Here is a 13716-nt window from a genome sequence, read left to right on the forward strand (position 1 = left end):
GCTCTGGTCCCACTGAGAAGAGCCTGGCCCAGCCCCAGCCCACCCTGCCCAAACCCCACACAAATCTGGGGGCACATGCTCCTCCCTCTGCCCTCCCAGGGTGCATGCAGCAGAAGCCGCTCCCCCCCACACCCCTCCAGATGAACCGCAGCTCCATCCCATGCCCTGCCCTACCCTTGCTGGGCAGCGCCTACCCCAGCCCCACTCCCTTCCTCATCATGGGGCCTTGATCTGCGCCCCCACACCCTTTCCATCCCACCTCCCCTTCTCACCACAACAGTGACTTACCAGCTGCATGCAGCTGTATCAGAAATCAGATCTGTATCAGCCAATATGCCTACTTAAAAATAAGCTATTGGCATTGGCCCCCAAAATCTCTAACGGTGCGCCCCATGTATAACCTCTACCCCTTCACCTGTCATAATCAAAGATTCTTTGTCCTTCTCTCACAAAGAAATAGTTACCTAGTAAACTATGTCAGCTTAGCATCTTATCATTGATAGTAACTGGCTGCAAACAGCAGTGAGGGAAGGAGCAGCAGTTGCTGAAAGTGGGGACCAGAAGAGGGTGTGAAAGTGGCTGACCCTGATACAGTGAGATTTAAACCTATAAACTTTGTGAAATATTGCAGTACATATTTTGGAGGCTGCATCTGGGTGCTCTATTAATACCATATTACCTGGATTTGGGTGCTATAGTAATACAGTAATACCTGGATCACTTGTGACCGAGTGACTCACAACCCTCCTAATTTGCATTGGGTTGCCAAATTAAGATTAAGCCTTAGAGCTGCTTGCTGTGGCTTTTACTTAAAAACACACATCTTCTCTGCTTATCTGGAGCACGTCAGCAGCCTTGAGAAGCTGACCAGAAAAGCAACACATTTTTAAATGGAAGCCACAACCGCCAACTGAAGACCTCAGTGATCCTGTGCATCCATTTACCACAGCTGTATAGAATCTCAACTAGCTCACAAGCCCTTATTCTTGTGAAGGCATGGTCGAGGGGAAAGCAGTGGTACTGAACAGAGGCATAACAAGCTCCTTCAGTACCTGGGATGGGGGGACAGGGCATGCTGACCATTGGAGACCAATGTGGAGGGGAGGAGAGAAAAGGAAGATTTTAGTGGCCATTGCTCTCTGCAGAATGAAGGCTGATGCCACTGCTGCTATAGCCATGTTGGCTTGGACAGCAGTAGCCCCATGGCCAAGCTTCCTGAGAACCATCCCTGCTACCCAGGTTGTTGCTCTCCACCCCCACCAAATTTGTTGCTGGCCACAGGGCTGTGCCTCCCCTGGCAGCCTCCCCAGGATTGTGAGGAGAGCACTATTCTGCCCTGCCCCCCAGGTACACTGCTGGGTAAGGGCCAACCCTGCCTACTCCTATGATTCAGCAGGGCCAGGACAGGACAGGACAGTGCAAGCTATGGCAAGAAGTCCTGTGTTTGGGAGCAACTCTGGCACCCCCTCACTAGTCTGTGCCTAGGGCTGGTGCCCTCACTTGCCCCGCCTTAGTTATGTTATTCAGGTTGAAAATTGATATCTCCCTGTGGGGACTCCAGGTTCTACTACCCAGTTTATACAGTGATTGCACGGAGTGCTCCGCTCCCCCACATCAGGGCCGGGGAGTAGAGCACTTCCCCAGAGCCGGTGGAGCCCGCGCCAGCCCCCCACTCCAGCTTCCATCCCTGCCTTGCCTCACCTCAGGGAGAAGTCACTACCTGCCCCAACGAGGCTTTGCCGGCTCTGGGACACTGCTCCGCTCCCCCGCATCGCCTCGGGGAGCAAGGAGGCACGTGGCGTCAGGGCCATGGAGCGGAGCAGTATCCCAGAGCTGGCGGAGCCTCGCTGGGGCAGAGAGTGGCTACTCCCTGAGGTAAGGCAAGGCAGGGATGGAGGCTGGCATGGGCTCTGGAGAAGTGTTCCACTCCCCGGCCCTGATGTGGGGGAGCGGAGCACTTCCCCAGAGCTGGGGAGCCCGCACCAGGCTCTGGCTCCAGCCCCTGGCCCCCAGCTCCAGCACCTAGCCCCTGGCTCCCAACCCCAGCCTCCAGCCACTGGCCCCCGGCTCCCGACCCCAGCCCTCTTCGGTAAGTGTCCCACACCGGACCGAGGCGATGCGCTCACGGACCAAGGTGGCGCGCTCATGAACCACTGCTCTTTAGAGGGAACATTGCTTCCCACCTCCCTTCTGCAGCAGTGTTTTTACAACTTTCTGAACCAGATGCTTTCAGAGGCTGCTGAGAAAATGGATTAGTGCTTTGTTATTTTCCAACTTCGCAATAATAAAAACATGCAGTTTAGGTAGAAGATACACATTTTGGGTAGAAGGAAGACTAGAAAATTGTTCCAGACATCAAATGTGTGACTATTTGCCCAGTGGGAGCAAATGGGTGAGGTTTACTTTACAGGGGGAAGATCTGGGAACAGCAAAGAAGCTGCTCCCAGATCCACCCCCTGTAAAGTAAGCCTCACCCATTTGCTCTCACTGGGCATTAGGACTAGTAGATCAGCAAAGCAAACTGCTCAGAGCAGCTCCGTATGCAGGCCCATAAACTACACTCAGGTTCTCTACCTTGAGAGACCTTCAGACTGGTATGGTAAGGGAGAAGGAAGGGGATTTCTCAGGTCTAAACACAGCCATCCTCAGCATCCACATGCTAGTCTCTGGTCTGCCCCAGGTAGTGTGAACAAGTTAAGCTTATTTTATTGGCAGCAGACTTGAAGGCAGGAGGAGAGCCATAAAGATATGCCTCAAGGACTGCAGAGGACAGGACACCACACTGAGTTAAGAGATAATAAAGGTTTAAAACAAGTGGGCAAGGGGACTTTTGTAACTGGATCATGAAATGAAGATTGAGCCGGTGGGGTTGTTCAGTGATCATAGAAGACGTGCCTGTAAAAAGGGGAAACCAGCAAGTGTTGAAATAAGGAGAGCTGGGCTTAAGGCAAGAGACACCTATAGGCTAGGGACAGAAATTATCCATACACCAGCATAAATGATTGGAAACCAGTTCAAATCTGTAACAGAAGTTCAGTCAGTGCACAAACTGCTTTCAAAATGGCCAAAGCCAGTTTAAGATGAACCTGGATGGATGTACTATCAGACTTAACTGATTTAGGTTAAATTGGTTTAATGAACTTCTATCCCAGATCCTCTCCAGATTCAAGTCAACTCACAGTCCTCCACAGGGAAACCCTCACTCACCTCCCCGCCAAACCCCTGCTCACAGGGTGGACAGGATAGCCTTGGCCCAAGCTGTCTGCTCCAGCCCAGCAGGGAGACATGGTCTAGCACACTCCCAGCTTCTGGCCTGGACCATTGCAGTCATGTGGCTACATTTCCAGAATCAAAAGTGAACGTCTGTTTACTTGCTTATCAGTTTAATCAATGACTAACCTGGAAAGATTTAATCAATTTAACCTTGAGCTTTTTGACTGTCTGTACTTCACCATAGAGTTAGCTGGATAAATTTGCTGCAACCTTTCCCAGCGGACTTATCAAATCCCCAACCTGTCTAGCACACACTCAGTTCTCTGTTTTCCTCTCTCCTTTCTAGTGGCAGTAGGCTTTTTGGAAGAGCCAGAAGGTGATGTTACAAACACCTATCAGATCTCCTTGGTGTCTCATTTTTGGATTAAAATTTCATTTTAAATGTTATATTACATTGCGCTCTTATGATTGACAAAGATTTTAATTTAATGTTCTATACAGCTGAGCAATTCTAAAGATTGTAAAAAAAATACAGCTAAGTTCCTTAAACACTACTACTTTGTGCAAAGCAAGTTAGAAAATGTTCTTCATAAACTGAAAACACTATAAGTGAATGATGCAATAAAATAAAGCATAATTATGCAAATAAAAATAATTTTGCACATGAATAAGTATAGCGCGAGTAAAAGTTAATCACTGGAAGACCAAAGAAATACTTAGCAAAAAAGATCCCAAAGTAAAGACTGCATACCTATTTCTTAAGTTACACAGAAGAGAGGTTTTCAGATTCAGAACTGATTTATATCAATATACCCTAAGAATTTAAAAAATGTAAATAGAGTACTTGCTGCCAGCTTGCTGTCAAACCGGAAATGGAAAGCACTTTTAATATCTGTCTACAAACTCAATGGTTAAAGAAAAAGTTTTGAGCAGATGAAAGCAAAGGGAAAATGAGCCCAATGTAACACAATACTTTTATATGCTTGACTGGTTAGTCAAACAGTTCAAGAAACTACAAAATTTAGTCAGCACAGGAGCAAAACAAAACACCACCACATTCCAGTTGTATTACACAATCAAGCAGCTGAATTTATAATGTGTTTAGGTTTCTAAGGCACCAGATACAAAGCTTAACTCTTCACTTAGCTTTGGACTAAAACGTGATTACAAATTCAAAGGCAGGAGGAGCTCAGATTAGGAAAGGAACCAATTAACAGGGGAAAGAAAAAAAAAATACAGGCACCCCACAGGCTTACCTGAATCAGATGACATGGTTTTCATGTATTCTGATACTAAACTCATTTGAATGCTGCTGCATTTACAAGGAATCGGTGTCAAGATGGTAACAGACTCATTGATAAGCTTTGTAGACCATCAAGAAGTTCTAATCAGATGCTTGGTATGTACTGGAAACGTAGAGTTAAAAAGCATAGCATAGGATATGCCCCACCTCTTTGAAGGCTGTCTGTTTTGTATGAGGCAGAGCAAGCATGCAACCTAGTGTGCGAGTTTAAGAAAGTGCACAGAGATTTCATTTCTATTAACAGAAAAACAAGGAAATCAAATTACATAACCTTCAAACTGCTGCAGAAAAAGTACAGGGAAACACAGTAAATTGTTTCCATCTAGTGCCTTAGCTTTAATCTAATGTTAAATCCACAGCCACATTCAAAATACAGCAACCTCAAGGTTAATGATAAAATGAGTAGCCTCCCTCCAAGTTGGTACTTACTTTCCCAACTGACTTTTGTTTCAAACACCCTTTTCATTGTGCAAACAATGTGTTTAAACTGCTTCTCTGAACTAAAATAAATACGAAGATTAGAACTCCAGTGCATAGATGCACAGAAAAAGATTACAAATAATTCTCATAATGCAAAAAGTTAAGATTTCTTGGCATAGACTGATAAAAGAAAGGGGCATTTAATTCACTGGACTCAATCCAGTTTTAAGGCACTAACACTGGACACTGTTTGGGGGTGATGAGTACAGGGAATGAATTTTGCAAATAAAAATCATCATCTTAGTAAAGTAAATGAACTAGAAGAGGCATTACAGAAAGTAACTTATTCACCTACACACTTCTCATCTGTATGCTGTTTTTAATGCTCTTTCACCCTCAAGAAAAAAGTAGCCAACTCCATTCCAGTCCCTCCTAACACTTCTTTTTTTTCTACAAGCTCACCAGACAAAAGTCTCTGCTGATCAGTTACTCATCCACCATACAAAACCTGTTACGTTTTAAAGGACTGTCCCACGGGATCCGGCAGAGTACAACTGATTTATTTTTGGTTCTGGTTGCAAAACCCTCTGAGAAGACAAGCTGTTCTTCCTGAGTGTTTGTATTATGACAACCACAGTTCATCTAGCACCATTTAGCATCTAGTTTGTGATCAGACATTTGCTCCTATATCCTAAAAAAGGAAGCATGACGACAAGAGCAAGCAGTCTTCGTTATTGGCTAGTTATCCTCATTTTGGAAATCCTGGCAGGACTTTTCCCTTCCTCCAGCCCAAAACATGCCTTTACCCCACAGTCTTCTCTGCAACTCTTGGACCCTAATTTGGCAGGAGCTGATACTAGGGTTGAGCTGTGTTTCCTAAATCCAAATCTCAGTGTGTCCCATTTCTCACTGCCCATACCTCTAACTTTGATGGAAAGGAATAAGACTAGTTCTGTCCACTAAAATACGAGTTTATTATAAAAACAACAGTTGCCTCATGTGTAGTAATAGGACTATTAGTAGAGAAACTATTTAGAATGTTATTTAAATAGTGTTTTACCTCCACAGAGATGCCTGAAATGCTTTTAAAAAGTATTATTTAATGCTCACAAAAAATATTAAATCCCTGATAACTAACATTTTAACTTATTTTAAAATTACAAACACCTTGAAACTTGTATTTCTCAAAGACTTGTTTCAAGCTGCACGTGTGCAAAACAAGCTATTGTTATTAATAATTTGTTTACAATCTTTTCACTGAAGAGTCCAGGTCTTGGGATCTGGGCCACAAATTATTTCCTTTCTGGTACAGATGTTGAGTCATGCAGGGCACAACCATTTTGCCAGAAACCCACAATAAAAATATGTAATAATTTTGCTTCTGTTATTTTAGAACTTTGGAACATAATTTTGACATTGGAAGCACACATGCAAGTTCACTCACATGCTTCAGTCCTTAGGTTTCAGCCTTTAAAGTGAGTTTTCCACCAAGCTAGATTTCTGGTAACAGTGCTATATGTGCACATGCGTGCACTCACTTTTAAAAACAAGTATCTGAGCATCTGAACTTCCCGTTTTTCAGTTAAAATCCTAACAACTGTGTTTTCCAGCGGCATGTGACAGTAGTGGGGAAAAAGAAGTTAGCAACTAGCTCCCATCCCATCCATCCCATCTATGAATGCAAGCCAGCATTTTGCTTGCTTTACTAGCTGCAGCATCACATTGAAGGCTTGTGTTCATCTTGTGGTCCATTATGACCCCCAAGTCCCTTTTGTCCGAAGCGCTAGTCAGCGTAGCACTGCCAACCCTATAAACATGCTGAAGGTTTTTCCTCCCAAGGTGGAGAACTTTGCATTTTTCAGTGTTAAATGCCATCAGATTCTCATCTGCCCATTTCCTGAGCCTGTCAAGGTCAACCTAGATTGCCCTCCTGTCCTCAGGTGTGGACGCTTTACCCCAAAGTTTGGTTTCGTCGGCAAACTTGGCCAAAACATGTACATTTTAGGGAGGTAAGAGGGAAGAGGTAAGAAAAAGAATCCCTTTCTCATCCCAATGCAGAAGGCAGGTGGGGTGGCACCTTAGAGACTAACTTGTTCAGAAAAGCAAATGTCCATAGGTGGTAGCCTGTATCATCAGATATTATAAATGGACTTCTGAGAAGTGATATAAAACAGAAAGGAATAAAGTCATTTAAATGTAATGGATAGGGAAAGGGGGGGGAGATATAGGGTTGGGACACTACTGAGCAGTAAAAGTGTTTTAAAAAGATCAGACTGAATAAACAAAGCAGTTAACCTCTCGAGGGACATAACTATTATAAAAACTAACCCAGGTAATGGGATAAAACTTCAGAATCTACCGAGACTCTAGTTACTACAATCCTGCGCATGGAGAATTCCTGTTCCAAAATTCCACATTTAAGTTGATTTTTATTACTATTATTACTACTACTACTACTACTAATAATAATAATAATAATACTACCACTACTACTACTACAGTTTTGGGCTAAGTACAGACAGTCAAAAAGCCCAAGGCTGAATCAATTCAGCCTCAGGCTTTGCAGTCTTTGCAGGTTAGTCTAAGATGCACATATTAAATTGAAACAGAAGTGAACAGACATTTACCTTTGATTCAGGAAATGCACCCACATGCCTGCAGTGGCTCAGGCCAGAAGCCAGGGGGCACAAGAGCATGGCTCTCTGGCTGTGTGTTCACTTCCTCTTCCTGATGCCCCCAAGGTCTCTGGGATTTGTAGTCCAGAATTAAAGCAGCAGGACTCTGCAGGGTTGCTCATCACTTCCTCTTCCTGCTTCCAGGTGCTTCTGGGATTTGTAGTCCACAGTCACAGCCAGCAGTGGCTTTGAGCTGGGGAACAGGTGTTTAACCCCCCTCCCTGTTCCCAGACTGAAGCCAGGTTTTTCCTGGTAGGGGGCAGTCTTCCCTCCCCACACACAGACTGGGCAGCATCCTCACCCGGGCTTCCCCCCCCCTCCAAATCCCCACATCAGTCAGCCCTCACTGCTCCAGCTAGGGAGCAGATGGGCATGGCCAGCCCTGCTCTCTGAAGGAGACAACACAACCCAACCCAGGGCTGGAAAGCATGCTCGGATAGAATCAAGGGACCATAAGGGACCTGTAAGATTATCAAGTCCAGTCCCCTGGAGGTTACTGGGCTCAAATGAGCTCAACAAAGTGCTTGTCCATCCCGCTGCTGAACACCTCCAAGGATGGTGACTGCACCATCTCTATTGGGAGTGTGTTCCAGATTCTAGTTACCCTTATGGAAAAAGAAGTTGTTATTTTTTATGTCCAGCCTAAATTTTTCCTGAACTATCTTGTGCCCATTGGTCCTCATCCTCCCAAGGGGTGCCTTCCTGAAGAGTTGCTCCCCTACATCTTGGTGTTCACCCCTGACATAGTTGTAGGCAGCAATCAAGTCACCTCTCACCCTTCTCTTCCTCAGACTGAACAGACCCAGTTCCTGAAGGTCTCTCCTTATACAGCCTATCCTCCAGGCCCCTAATCATATGGGTGGCCCTTCTCTGAACCCCCTCAAGCTTATCTACATCCTTCCTGAAGTGCAATGCCCAGAACTGGACACAGTACACCAGCTGTGGCCTCACCAATGCCGAATAGAGGGGAAGGAGCACCTCTTTGGATCTACTGGCAACACACCGGCTGATGCACACCAGAATTCTATTTACCATGCTGGAAACATCATCGCACTGTTGACTCATGTTCATCTTCTGGCCGATTATCACCTCCAGGTCCCGTTCAGATGAAGTTCCTGCCGGTGGACCACCACCCATCATATAGTTATGAAGGTTCTTCCTACCCAGATGAAGGACCTGGCACTTTTCCCTATTGAACCTCGTCTGATTCCATTCAGCCCATAGGACCAGTCTGTCAAGGTCATCCTGGATCCTTACCCTATTCTTCTGATGTGCCTATATTTCCCCACAGCTTGGTGTCATCCACAAACTTAATCATTGCACTTTCTACTCCCTCATCCAAGTCATTGATAAAGATGTTAAAGAGCATGGGCCCAAGCACTGATCCCTGGGGGACACCACTGGAGAGGGCCATCCAAGATGAGGCCATCCCACTTCTTACAACTCTCTGGGATCGGCCTCTGAGCCAGTTGTCTACCCACCTCACTGTAGACTGGTCAAGGCCAGCACCCTCCAGTTTAATTGAGAGAATCTCATGGAAAACAGAATCAAAGGCTTTACTAAAGTCTAAGTTAATGATGTCAACCTCATGTCCCTTGCCCAGCTGGTTAGTTACCTGGTTATAAAAGGACACTAGGTTTGTTAGGCATGACCTGTCTTCGACAAAGCCATGCCAGTTGCTTCTTAATACCCCACCAGTTACAAGCTTGTAACTGACGGCCTCCTTAACAATTTTTTCAAAGATTTTTTCCATTATCGAAGTCAGACTGACCGGTTTATAGTTTGCAGGGTCATCTGTCTTCCCTTTCTTAAAGACAGGTACCACGTTAGCTCTCTTCCAGTTATTCAGGACCACTCCTGAGTTCCACGACTCTTCAAACAGCTTCACAAAAGGCCCTGCTACGAGGCCAGTTCTTTCACAACTCTCAGATGCAGGTTAGCTGGCACAGCAGACTTGAAAATGTCCAAATGTTCTAAGAGTCCCCTCACCTGTTTGGGGCTGATTTCATGTGGTCTGATGTCATCCCCATATTCCCTGGGCCTCTGGACAGGTGAACAGCTCCCATCTGATTTCAGGAATACCGATGTGAAGTAGTTATTTAGGAGCTCTTCCTTTTTGTGGGGATCAACTGTGGGCTGCCCCTCTGTATTCAGTAGGGGTCCTGCAGTGGAGCTTGATTTCTTCTTGCTCTGCACGTACCTATAGAAGGACTTTTTGTTATCCACTATTTCACTTGCCAGCTTGATCTCCATACCTGCCTTGGCTTTCCGAGTCTTACTTGCAGATCCTGGCTGTATAAGTATACTCCTCTCTGGTTGCCAAACCATTTTTCCATTGTTTACATGATTCTTTTTTCTTTTTCAATAGTTCCCTAATATCCCTGTTGAGCCAAATGGGTCTCTTGGCCCCTTTCCTGCTTTTTGACCGTGGGGACAGCCTCTTTTTGAGCAGTGAGGATTGCCCCCTTAAGGAAGCACCACCATTCCTAAAGTCCCAAATCATTCAGTCACTGGTCGCAGAGGGCCTCTCTAACTAGACTCTGGAGTTTGCCAAAGTCTGCCCTTCTGAAGTCTAGGACTTCTATTCTACTGACTTGAATTCCCAGCCTTTTGATGGATGGTAAAACTAATCAGATTGTGATCACTGTTGCCCAGAGTACCTCCAATCCTCAGGTCACATACCATGTCCTCCCCTTTGGTCAACACTAAGTCCAGAGTGGCTTTACCCCTAGTCAGCCCTTCCACATGCTGGGGGATTGTGATTTAACTTGAACCAGGAATGGGTCTGAGACAGAAGTTTCAGAAACTGGTTTGACTCAAATCAGTTAAGTCTGATACTACTACATTCAACCAGGTTTATTTTAAACCAGTTTCAGCCATTTTGAAACTAGTTTGTGTGCACTGAGCTTCTGTTCTGTTACAGGTTTAAACCAGTTTCTGATCACTTAAACCAGTTTATGTGTAACTTCTGTCCCTAGTCTTGTTTAAAAACAGCTACTCTGAGGTCATCAATGGAATGTCTACGGAAATTAAAGTGTTCTACCACCAGCTTTTGTGTCTACCTGGAACTGATGTCAGATCAGTGTCCATTCATTCTTTCACATAGGGATCATCCCCTCTGTCCAAAGCAGAAAGCAGATGGACAATTTGAGCAGGTGAATGAACCTATCCTTTTCTTCCACTTTCCCTATTCTTTGTATTTAAACTATTTTACTTCTATCTAATATGCCCGTTCTCTCTCTGCAAGTCCATTCATAGCATCTGACTAAGTAGGCTGTTGCCTACAAAAACGTACAACTTTCTGATCAAGACAGTTTCTAAGGTGCTACCCTGGCCTACTTCCTGCCCTAACTTCAGGCTATCCCAGCTAACTATTTTTCTCTAATCAGAAATAAAAGGGAAAGGGATGTTCAATGCCAGGTTAAGTGGAAATGAGAGCAAAGGAGAAAGGTGGGAGAGCTAACAATTTGCCCTTTAAATAAGGTATATGAATATGACCAAAAGATACTGCAACCTGATAAGCCAGGTGCTTGCTCAAGTGGAGCCAGAAACTATTTACTTTCCTAGAGAGCTTGTTTAGAACATTTTGTCCTCTGTTTATAGTTGTGCCTCCTTGAAGGTTAGAGATACTACAGAGCTCTAGAAAGATCCTGAAACGAAAAACAACACTATACTCCATTTATTGGGAAATTCCTTAATTTTCTACAGCACTGGCAAGCATCCACAAGCATATTACTAAAGTAAAAGCAATATACACTGGTGTGTTTAAAAAAAAACCTATACTAGAAAATGCAGATATTTTACCTGCCACAGCAGCAGCATTAGAATTGACTGCACTGAAATCCTATCTTGTAAAACTTTCAGAATGCATGGTTAGCCTTTTACAAATTTGTCTGATCTCTACATGATTAGAGAGCAGACCAGGAGATCTGAGGGGGATTAAAACGTATACTTCTGATTAAACTTCATGTGCTAGCCTCCAAATGACTACAACACTTCATATTGTTCATTCCAAGCAAGGAAGGTACAAACTGTAAACTGACCATGGTTCTATAAAAATGAAGAAAATATTGATATAACCTCAGTAGAACATATTGACAATAGGCACAAGTATGAACTAAACTTCTGCAGAGAGAGACCTGTCAAGCACCTAAGATAACATGATACTCAATAAGCCATATCCATTAGCTGCATTTTCCTTACAACTTCTTGTTAGAAGCACTAGGAACAGACATGCACCAACACTGTTATACTCCTGGGAAATATTCTTTTCTAAATTAGTGTCAATATAAAACATTGCCATTTTTAAAGATAGTTAAAGACTCTTAAAGTAATACCTATTTGATTAACATTTCTTTATACAGGCAGGAGTCCCCTGTGGTTCAGAGGTACTATCCTTGTCTACCACTTAGGAGATCTGGGTTTGATTCCTGGATGCATATACAACCAGAGCCATTGAGGCAACAAACATCTGGACTCTGTCTGGCCTTTGGATTCTGTCTCAGCGCCCCCTAAGGGATGGAAGGTCACACCTCCACACTTCTGCCTGGGTGTCCTTGTGGAAGTGATCCAGAAGACTTGATGGTTGCCTATTAGTTATACTACATAGGCAGAAAAGAGCCGAAGAATGAGTTTCTCATGAAAATGAAACCTCAATGACACTGGCTAAAAGAAAATGGTCTCCTTACTGGTTAACTACGGAAAATATCTCCAAGACATGTATCCATATTGACTTACACATCTGAAAAACAGCACATTCTTGGTCCAGGAGCATCTAGAATCCATGGTAAATTAACTTCAATATAATTTAAGTCCTTGAACTTGAAACCACTGGCTCATCGTACCCAACTTGCCTTAACACATGGAAAGCTAGACGACTTAATATAAAACCCTCATGACAGAATTCTTGGCATTCCTGTCGTGCCTTCCATCTCCAAGCACTTACTCCTCAAGCCATAATGAAGTTCACCAGTGCCCTGTGATTCAGTTTGATATTTTGCCCCCGCCCTCTCTCGGGTTTTTGTTTTGTTTTGTTTTGTTTTTAACAAGTAGGGAAACTGAAGCTTAAATCTGGACCCAGAATCCAGACCTGATAAGTCACATGTTTTAGTCAGACTATGTTCCTCCCATTCCATTTTGAGCACTGTTGTAATTAAATATATTATACTGCAGGACTAATCATTATCTATGTGAATATGAAAATAAGCTTTTTTTTAAAGCACTGCACCAATAAGGAAATGTATATTCTATATCTGTTCTGCCTGAACCATCAGTTCAAATGAATTCCAAGCATATCTTGATAAAAAAAAATGGTCTTAAAGGCAATCATGTTCAACTTGCAGTTTTCTAATGCATTAGATAAAAGACATTCCAAGCTGGGATAGATCCTGTGCAACTGTATTCAAAGCATGTGTACAATAAATATTCTACGCTCATGTCATTCATGCTCTCAGGACATGTTGCTATACTCTGCATCCATTGAAACCTTCTATGACAGCCCTTTCAACACAATGGAGGAGACAAAAACATTGACTCATAAAAAGCATCAGTGGTGTAGTGCCCCATAAAGTTGATATACATCTCTCCTTCCTACGGCACACATTTGCCTAAATGAATATTACAAGGTAGTCTGCTTAGAAAAAAAATGACACTCAAAACTAGTCTAAAACAAACACTAAAAAGTCAGTCAAAATAATTATTTGGCAGACTAATGCTATGAAGCTGCAGATGAGAAAATGCCACGAGTTGGAGCTTTAATACTTCTATCAGGAGTGTATAATAGGGACATACTTGGACAAGATTCTATACTGATGCACCCCCAGCACAATCCCATCGAGAACAAATGAATTCACCTGACAATAACTCAGACAACCGCTCAGTACAGACTCCTTTGAAATACAGCCTAGTGCAACATGAACTCACTCTGAGGAGCTTTGCATAGGGGCCTGCACTGTCACAACTCTGTTGTTGCAAGGCTGTGATTTTGTCCCATAACACAAATCCCAAAATGACAACCCCAATTGTAGCTCCAGCACACTAAGAAAGCAGCCACTTATCTCTTTCAGGAAAAGTTGTTATAAATGTTGTGCCCTATTACTGTGTTCT

General features: G+C 43.7%; 1 protein-coding gene across 2 annotated transcripts in view; it reads right to left on the reverse strand.

Annotated features, from left to right (window-relative positions):
- The window catches only part of FGD4 (FYVE, RhoGEF and PH domain containing 4), a 123315-nt gene extending 118717 nt beyond the window's left edge, over window positions 1-4598 (reverse strand). For both annotated transcript variants that reach the window (XM_019515462.1, XM_019515461.1), the window contains exon 1: window positions 4470-4598. In XM_019515462.1, the coding sequence (XP_019371007.1) occupies window positions 4470-4515 (46 nt within the window). In that variant the 5' untranslated portion in view covers window positions 4516-4598. The remainder of the gene's footprint in view (window positions 1-4469) is intronic.
- Window positions 4599-13716: the final 9118 nt, after the last annotated feature.

This window comes from Gavialis gangeticus, unplaced genomic scaffold, assembly GCF_001723915.1.
Source record: "Gavialis gangeticus isolate Ggan-Ray unplaced genomic scaffold, GavGan_comp1, whole genome shotgun sequence".
Taxonomy (NCBI): domain Eukaryota; kingdom Metazoa; phylum Chordata; order Crocodylia; family Gavialidae; genus Gavialis; species Gavialis gangeticus.